The 9,977-nt window shown below is 40.3% G+C and overlaps 1 protein-coding gene across 3 annotated transcripts in view; it reads right to left on the bottom strand.

Moving 5' to 3' along the window:
• Nucleotides 1-5,135: 5,135 nt before the first annotated feature.
• The window catches only part of LMNB2 (lamin B2), a 66,236-nt gene continuing 61,394 nt past the window's right edge, over nucleotides 5,136-9,977 (bottom strand). For all 3 annotated transcript variants that reach the window (XM_025193060.1, XM_025193059.1, XM_025193061.1), the window contains one exon: nucleotides 5,136-9,136. In XM_025193060.1, the coding sequence (XP_025048845.1) occupies nucleotides 9,095-9,136 (42 nt within the window). In that variant the 3' untranslated portion in view covers nucleotides 5,136-9,094. The remainder of the gene's footprint in view (nucleotides 9,137-9,977) is intronic.

Here is a 9,977-nt window from a genome sequence, read left to right as displayed (position 1 = left end):
CCCGCCACACTGGCGGCAGGAAGCCGGAGCTCTCGGAAAGGGACCCGGAGTGCTCGAAGGCAGCCCGACCCGCTCCGGGCAGCTCCGTTATTGCTCCGCGGTCGATACATAAATCATGATAAACCACAAGCGCGGAGCTGGTATCGCGCGAGGGGGCTTCCGTCTAACCAGGCCGGGCGCCGCCCCTGCCGCACGCCGTGCACACCGGCTTCAGTACCGGCCCCCGCGGCCCAGTGCCACGGAGTTGCGGACACGTTAGCAAGAGATTCGCAAGCATAGGAGGTCTACTACGGCTCCCACACACCTACCAAGCTCCTTTTAATGTTGTTCATCAATGTGCCCTAAACGCAAGGCCTACCAGCACTACAAAGGCAAACGACCTGAAGACTTAAGGGGCTAGAGCTGGCCCTTCACAAGGGCTACTTCCTACTGCTGCTGGCAGAGCTCTTGTGGAAGGCCCGGCTCATGCTTTTTCTTTCACTTAGCGAATACAATAAAATGAAATGTTCTTAGCTGTGGTACAGCTTTGTTATTACTACTATCTCAGTCTCCCTCTGTGCAGGCACCATGAATCTATTTCTAGGATGATAGTTATTTTATTTTACCAGCTAAGCAGTAAAAAAAACAAAAAAAAATTGGCTTTAGGTGAACTTTGGATAGTTCTTCCCCATTCTGGGATATTAAACCAATAGACAAAGATTATTGTGGCAAGCTTAACCCAACCCTTCAATTTCCAAACCCTTAAAATGTGTCCCTGTCTACAACTAATTTGAGTTATAAATCAAGTGATCAGCTGCCCCTCAAGAAGCTAAGAATTAACCATTCATTTTTGTTTTCTTCTTCTTGCAAAAGGATCAGCCACAGCAGTTTCTGTATAAAACAGACCTTTTAAATACACAATTGCTTCAACTATGCAAATACAATGTAAAATAGACATGAGATTTGCTTGGCCACATTTAGTATTTGAATGGTTGATCTACAAGAAAAATCCAGGTACTGCAGGAACTGGTATAAACAGATGGGATCAGGAGAAACTCAAGGTTACAGTACATCAGACTTTCAAACAACTCAGGCCGAGTCCCGGTCCAGTGCTCTTGTTGCTGGCGGTCCAGATACGAGAATGACAGTCTTCCAATAAGCAGAGATATCATCAGTGAGGCCACAGATGACTCAGAAGGCCAAACCATGATCCACATGTTCAGTAGTCCTAGCCCAGGGCTTTACCCTCTAGGTCACAATGCTTTCAAAAAAACCTAAAGTAATTCAAGTGTGTTCCTTTCGTTCAGTTTGCCCACTTAGAAAATTAAGATGTGCATGTACCTCCAGAGGGGAGGACTGATCACCTATGCTCAGAAAATGCATGGCGGATGCCAGGAACTAAGCATTTACTGTGAACAGATGTTTGTTAAGAGACCCAATGTGATAACTCAGGAGACTTCAATGCAGGTGGTGTCCTCTAAACCAACCAATACTGCCAAGTAAACAGGAACAACCTTATTCAGTTTAAATGCAGCAACTAGAACCATAAACCAGTGGACAGTATTTGGTGGATTGAGATAAATATGCAGCTGGTGGGTTTTTTTAAGCCCATCTTAGACTGATAGTCACCAAAGGCTGCATGAGGAAAAAAGTTTGAGACTTAGGTGGGAAGCTATAAACCTAATATATTCTTAGTAGGTGGGAAGCTATAAATGTTAGAATCCCAATTATCCTATTATTGGTCTTTTTGGGAAAAGGGGCTCAGAAAAGCAAAAATTGGTTTCTAAAGCAGGGTCTAAAAACCCAGCCTCAGTTGCAATGCGGCTGACACTAACTCTATATTTGCTTTTCTTAAGCATTTAGCCATTAAGACTGTAAGGGTTGGCATATTTGCTTCAAAATAAAAAGGGGTTATTTATAGCCCTGCACCACACCAGATCTTCTTAGGAGACAGAATAGCAACGGTGACACTCCTCATCCTCTCTCTACATGGGTATGCAATATTTCTCTCAGCCTTTGACTGGAATTTGGTTTGTTTTAAATAAAAGGAGGAGACAAATAAAATGCAAAACATTTATTGGAGTGTGTTGTACAAAAAAGTTTCCAGTCAAAAAAATGTATATTACAAATCATCAAGAGAGACAAACATTTGGCATGCATATTCTTAAAACAAAACAGAACCAAACCAAGTGTTTGAAATGATAAAGTCTAGATCATTTTATAGTTTTTATAAGCTTATATCAATTTCCATTGTTTTTAATATACTTCAATTTGCAGAACTTTTTCATAATTAAGAACCTCAGTAATCCACTTTAAAAGAAAAGCTCCATTTTACAAGTAACAGTCAAGATGGCCATTACCCTAGAACTGAAGCTAAACACATGTTGTGTTAAGAAGTCGAAGAAACTGTTGCGTTAAGTCAAAGGAGCCCAAAAAACCCCCATCACTGGTTCAAACATGACAGTGTTATTCTGTCCAAATGCAAAGCTTCTTAGCTTTGTTCAAAATAGCTTATTGCTTGCAATTTTAGTGTAATTACATGGCTACCTAAACCATTAGAATGTCAGTCCTACACAGGCTAGATCCAGGGCAATAATTAAATGAAGCAGATAATAGATTTAGCCTTGGAAGAATTAAGAGTCTTTATAACTTTTGAAGTGCTTTTTTTTTTTTTTTTTAATAATCCCTAAAAAGTCATACAGTGCATTGTGCTTCTTTGAATTATGTGATTCAAAATTAAAACATCTTTTTATTCTCTAGACCTTAGCATTTCAGGAAAGGCATTACATTTACAAATAATAATTGCATGTAAATATGGTCTTATATAAAAAAAAAATCACTGTAAAATTATTTTCAAGTGGTTTAAAGCTAAACATACTGAAGGGCAAATAAATTCCGTTTCCCAGGCCATTTTAGAAATTGGACAACAGAAAAAAATCTCCAGCACAATTTATTTCCACGTTCAGTGAAATCTATGCTTTGAAATGCAATTACTCTGTAACCTTCCACTCACTGGATTCCATACAACTGTTTTTCCCTTCCACTCAGAGGTTGGGAACAGTGGCAATGAAAGCCAGCATCCAGCATGGATATGCCTTTAATTTAAAGATTACTTTCAAAATGAGATGGGCAGACTAATAAAATGACTTAAGACAGACTAAGTGAAATAAGTGGCCAACAAGGCAAGCAAACTAACACTATCCTCCTCCCGTGAGAGAAGCCAGACCTGAAGAAGGGTATTTTCTGCTCAAAAGCTTGTCACACATCTCTCCCAACTATATGGCTGCCCCAATAAAAATAGCATAAAAAGAACCCTTGCTTCTAACATTTCCTGGACCATCATGGCTACAATACCACTCCAACCCTACTTCTACTAGCAAAGAGGAAGGCAGAATACGAGAGAGGATACTTTGAGCTCTTGTGAGAAAAAGATGCCTAAAAGCCTCTCCTTTACTGGCCCCCCATCAGGTGTCAGGAAGGGACTTTACACAGCAATACAAAGTTTTAAATATTATTTTACATGTATAAAGAATATTCAAATCCCCATCTTAACTCATTCTGTGGGTTCCTGTACTTTCTCTTTTAGCTGGACTGGATATGGTTTGTCCTGGTGCTCATCACTGCAGGGATGAAGTCAGGAAGGCCAAAGTGCAACTGGAGTTGCAGCTAACAAGGGACCTGAAGGGTAACAAGAAGGGTTTCTACAAGTATGTCAGTAGCAAGAGGAGAATCAGGGAAAGTGTGGGTCCCTTACTGAATGCGGGAGGCAACCTTGTGACAGAGGATGCAGAAAAGGCTGAAGTGCTCAATGCCTTTTTCACCTCAGTCTTCAAGCAAGGTCAGCTCCGAGACGACTGCACCAGGCAGCACAATTTGGGGAGGAGGTGAGCAGGCAACAGTGGCGAAATAACAGATTAGGGACTATTTAGAAAAGCTGCACATATACAGGTCCATGGGGCCGGATGGGATGCACCCAAGCATGCTGAGGGAGTTGGCCGATGTGATTGCAGAGCCACTGGCCATCAACTTTGAAAATTCATGGCGATTAGGAGAGGCCCTGGATAACTGGAAAAGGGCAAATATAATGCCCATATTTAAAAAAAGGGAAAAAGGAGGACCCAGGGAACTACAGACCAGTCAGCCTCACCTCAGTCCCCGGAGCAGATCCTCAAGGAATCCATATTAAAGTACTTGGAGGAGAAGGTGATTAGGACCAGTCAGCATGGATTCACCAAGGGCAATCTGATTGCCTTCTATGACAAGGTGACTGGCTTTGTGGATGCAGGGGAAACCTGAAGATGTGATATACCTTGATTTTAGCAAGGCTTTTCATATGGTCTCCCACAGCATTCTTCCAGGCAAGCTAAGGAAGTATGGGCTGGATGAATGGACTGTAAGGTGGATAAAAAAACTGGAGCATCAGGCTCAGAGACTAGTAATCAATGGCTCCATGTCTAGTTGGTAGCCAGAATCAAGTGGAGTGCCCCAGGGGTTGGTCCTGGGGCCGGTTTTGTTCAATGTCTTCATCAACAACCTGGAATATGGCATAGACTGCACCCACAGCAAGTCTGTAGATGACAAGGCTGAGGGGAGTGGCAGATACACTGGAGTGTAGGGCCAGGATTCAGAGTGACCTAGACAAATTGGAGGATTGGGCCAAAAGAAATCTCATGCGGTCCAACAAGGACAAGTGCAAAGTCCTGCATTTAGGACAGAATAATCCCATGTACTGGTACAGGCTGGGGGCTGGCTGGCTCGGCAGCAGCTCTGCAGAAAAAGACCTCAGGGTTACAGTGGACAATAAGCTGAATATGAGCCAACAGTGTGCCCTTGTTGTAAAGAAACCTAATGGCATCCTGGGCTGCATCAGCAGGAGTATTGACAGCAGGTCAAGGGAAGTGATAATTCCCCTCTATTCAGCACTAGGAAACTGAATGGCATAATTATTCTGTTATAGCTGTGGTGGTATAACTCCATCAAGAGGATGAAGCTAAACTGTTGTCAGTGGGGGCAGATGACAGAACAAGGAGCAACAGTCTGAAGTTGCAGCAAGGGAAGTTTAGGTTAGATATTAGGAATAAATTTCTCACTAGGAGGGTAGTAAGACACTGAAACAGGTTACCCAGAGAGGTTGTGGAATCTCCATCCATGGAGGTTTTCAAGACCCACCTAGACAAAGCTTTGGCTGGGATGATCTAGATGGGGATGGTCCTGCTTTGAGCAGGGGGCTGGACTAGATGACCTCCTGAGGTCCCTTCCAACCCTAAATTTTCTACGATTCTGAATCATACACGGAATTAAATTTCCCCTTCACAGTACTGTGCACTTCACATTGTAATCTCAATGCTAACTATACACAACAAACTAACCTGGCATTTATAGTCCTGGCTCTTAGAAGGCATTTTTTCCTGAGATTTTTTTTTTGGCTCCTACAGTGACTGCACATTTTGATGGCTAAGCAACCCAAGGTGACCTATAATTTGTTATAAACTCTTTTATGCTTATAGAAGCAAATCCAGAGTCCCTTGACAACCCAATAGTCAAACTGGACAAATATGCAGGAATGAGAAGGAATTAGACATTCTTAGAGGCTACTGCAGCCAATATGACCGAAGCAGTGCGCACAGCAAGAGGACAGGGGAGGGAGAGGTATGGAGGGACAGAGAAGCTGTATAGTTGCATTTTATCCTTGTATGTCACCATACATGAACTCCCTGATTAGACTTTTCATGCTCCTCTGTTGCCCTTCCCTTTGCTATCAGTGAATAAGAGCTAGTCTGCTCTGGGAAACTGAATGGCATAATTATTCTGTTACAGCTATGTTGGTATAACTCTGTGTTAACACAGGAGTAAAAGTCACTGGTAGTAATTATTCTGGGGAAAAAGTTACTTTTAATCTAAAACAGAATGTCTACATAGGGAGTTATACTAAAAATACTTATTCTGCTATAGTTATCCCAATTAAACTTAATGAACAGACAAGTCCTAAAATCATTCCTCCTCAAACCAGTTCTGACTTCTTCAGTTTCTGCTTGACATCAGCTATTGCTGCAGAAATACTGATGATCTGCCACACCTACCAAGAATGGCTCACCTGCAGGATCTAACAGGAGAGAAAGCCCCAGGATTGTTAAATTTTGAAAGAAAAAAATAAGTTTAATCTTGGAATGGTAAAAGGAACCATGAAAAGAAACACAAACAGTGCTGCTCTTGATTTAGTATAATGGAAGACGGTCCCAGTATGGAATGCCTATTTTAAGCTGATAAACATATCAGACTGAATGCTCAGCAAGTCAAACAAATGGGAAAGGCAGAAGGCAGGGCAGAGATGTGACCTTACAAACTAGCTAGTTAGTCTATAACTCTGCCCTGCCTTCTGCCTGAATTCAAGATTAACATGGCTTCCTCTCTCTAGAAATGGGAAAGGTGGTATGTACTGAAGAGATACCTACATTACGGCAAACAAGAATTAGAATAGTCATTTTACTGTGTCTTGCAAGCTACTATCAAGAACTACTACTTACATTTTAAGTAGCCTTCCAAAAACATTGTAGTGATTAGGTCACCTGAGCAGATACTTTTTTAGGTTAGCTGATTCGATTCAGCTTCTTCCACTATGCTCATCACTGTAGTACCCGTGTATCCATGTATCCAGATAACATACATATGGTACAACATATGGGACATGCTTATTCTGCATACACCTACTACAGGGTAGTGCTCACCATTCCAGGTTTACAAGCATTTGGCCCAAAAGCAAACCACAAGAAACAAGACACAATTACTATACAGTGTAGCTACTGGGAAAACCATGGCCCAGATTGTGCAAGACCTTTTCCAATTTAAGCTTTTTTCTAGCTACATTCCTTTACAAGGAATAGAGGCGAGTACATTTTTTTCAGCGAACTCGGCATATATACTTTTAGTATTCCAAGCTACATGGAGTTTAGAATAGTCTGACAAAACAGAACAAGCAACCTGATAACTGACCAATATAAACAAATCGAAAAAATGTAACATTTACATAAAAGTCACAGAAACTGTAAGCTAGAAAGGGAAATGAGAATCCAGTGACTGGAAGGTGCATTGTCAAAACACTTTCATTTTGATTGCATTCATTTGTATACAAACACATTAAAACATTTATTGATAATGGTATAGAACCAACTGAGAAAGTTTCAACAACTATATAATTTTACAGATAGGCATGATTACTATGAATTCAGTCATCTACTCAAGCAGAGTGGGAATATTTAAGAAAAATAACCAAATTCATGGACAAAGGCATTATTACCCTAAACATTAATTTTTTTCTTACATTATGAAAATTCATTATTAGTAATCCTATTTTAAGACAGCAATTCAAATACTTTTATTAGTATTCAAACCATGATAATTAAATCACTTTATCAAGGTGACCATTTTGAGAATAGCAGAAAGTCAGCACCTTTGTTTTTAAAATGACAATGTGAAATTTATAAATTTAAAAATCCCTCTCTCCCACTCTGCTTGCACTGCAGCAAAGTCATCATTTAAAACCTCTACACTGACCTCCTAGGTTATGTCTGTCAGTCTAAGTACTGTGCAGAGAACATAATGTCCAAAAGCCACCAAAATACCTAAATATTCTAACTTGCATTTTGAATGTAAACCAGTTGAATGGCAAGATCAGAGTTCAAGAGTGCAGGCAATACAAGAGTTTTATTCTAGCAAATGGTACCCAAATGACCAACTTGAAAAAATGTCCATTTATAATGTAGTCAGTACATTCTTTAAAGCAAGTCATGTATATTTCTTAGTGTAGAGGGTACACTACCCAGTGCTTCCGCTGGTCAAGAGTTACCTCTGGTGAAAACACAGGAGAGAAACCTAAAATTAGAGGAATGTGGCTAGATACAAAAAAAAAATTAAAATACAAGTAATATTGTTCTTTTAAACAATTATTATATTATCAACCAGTTGGGGGGGGGGGGGTTAGGACATTCCTCAGGCTAGATACATTTCTGTTGGAAATACTGCAAAATAATGTTGATATGCAACCCAAAAATTGTTTAATTAATTTTTAAAAAATCATAGAACATTTGCCATTTTCGAAATACTATGCCCAGCAAATATGACAATGTCCCTTTATCTACGACAGAAGTATGAATAAGCTTCATGTAGCAGTTATTTAAAAGGTTACTATTTATACATGATAGCTTATAAATATCCAAATATTTCTCATAGCCAAAAATATCATTATCCAAAAACAACTAAAAATAATTCTGTTTAATGTGAAACATTCAAATCATGATGTGCATCACAGCTACTGTGCATCAGGCTCAGACCTGCATTCACTATTTATCAGGGTCTCACTGTGACTGAAAGTCCAAATCCCCTTTAAAAAAGTTAGAGCTCTTTCCTTTAACTTCTTCATTACATTAAGACTGTACCTGCCCTAGAATAACTGGAATTCATTAGTCTCCACCACTACAGTGTTGACATGGTTCCATTGTTTTTTACCAGCACATGGTCTAGTTCTCTTTGCAGTGGGGCTAGATGCCATGGTCCCGAGTTAAGCCCCATCTACAAATCCAGTCTCTGGTGTTGCTTCTACAGCTGAAGTAATATCTGTGATACATTTTGTGTTATTTTCCTCACATACATAAAATTCTAGTTACTAAAAGGGCCTTATGATTTCTTAAATAACTACAGTGCTGAAGGAAGTACCCACTTTGGGTATTCTTTGGGACATATGTTCATATTTCCCTAAACTTCACTGGAAAACAAAAAAAGCATTTGTTAAATAATGATATATTTACCATGCACTCAATGAATTCTGTCCCATTTTAATTTAAAATTCTTTCTGCTGCAGATCTGTACATAAGACTTAAAAGACGTAGTATGGGGAGGGGAAGAACTATATTCCAATAGCAGTTTCAAAGAGGGAAAAAGAAATTGATTAAAAATTCTGGCAGTTTTTCATTAAAATTTTTCTATAAAATGTACCAAGGAGTAGAATTTTAAATAAATCAGATGATGCATATAAAAATAGTTTTCAGTGGCTCTGGAGGAAAAGAAAATAGCAAAAACACGAAGGAAAGAAAGGAGAATAATAGAAAATAATAATGGTTTTTCACATCATTGAACATCCTCTTGACGTGGTCCTGGGATCTCCCTGGAAGAAGACAGATATTAGTTAAAATACTAAAATGAAACCAGGCCCAAAGCTTCACAGGTGCTCTCTTGAATAGTTAAAAAGATATATGATTCACATGACCTGAAATAACATTTAACGCCCTTTACAATATTGTTAGTTGGCAGGGGGGGGGGCCTGGGGCAGCAGGTCAGGAGTGAGGGGCACTGGGTTGAGACCGGCCACTGACATTTACAAATGGGTCCTGCTACAAAAAAAGGTTGCAAACCACTGCTGTAAGTAATCACTACCAAACTGTAGCTACAATAACGGGAATAATACTACCTTTCCCTTATTTCTCAGAATACCCTCTTTGTGTATTGGAGAAGGATGCTGACCAACACCAGAATTAGTTCTGCAGCAGAGAGGCCAGAATAAGTGGGGGTCGTTCCTTAGCTCTCAATTCATATTGAGATGGAACTCAGGCTAGCGTCCAGGATTAAGGACAACAAAAAGTCCTTTTTCAAATACATTGGGAGCAAGAAGAGAGCACCAGGTAATGTAGGGCCCCTGCAAGACGCAAACGGTAATCTTGTGACTATGCCAGACAAGAAAGCTGATATTTTTAACAGTTTCTTTGCCTCTGTTTTCTTGAACAGGGACCAAGACATCCCACCTACCAGCGGTAAGGACAACCTTGCGGATAGCTCTGTCAGGCCTTTGGTCAGTGCAGATGTAGTTAAGAATCTTCTGGAAGGGCTAGACATTTTTAAATCTGCAGGTCCAGATGCCCTCCACCCAAGGGTGTTGAGGTAGCTGGCAGGGGTCATCACGGAGCCCTTGGCCCGGCTGTATGAGCATTCGTGGTCATCTGGCCAGGTGC

This window comes from Alligator sinensis, unplaced genomic scaffold, assembly GCF_000455745.1.
Source record: "Alligator sinensis unplaced genomic scaffold, ASM45574v1 scaffold189_1, whole genome shotgun sequence".
In the NCBI taxonomy this organism is placed as follows: domain Eukaryota; kingdom Metazoa; phylum Chordata; order Crocodylia; family Alligatoridae; genus Alligator; species Alligator sinensis.
The sequence above is the reverse complement of the archived record's forward strand: the minus strand, read 5'-3'. Positions and strand labels throughout refer to the sequence as shown.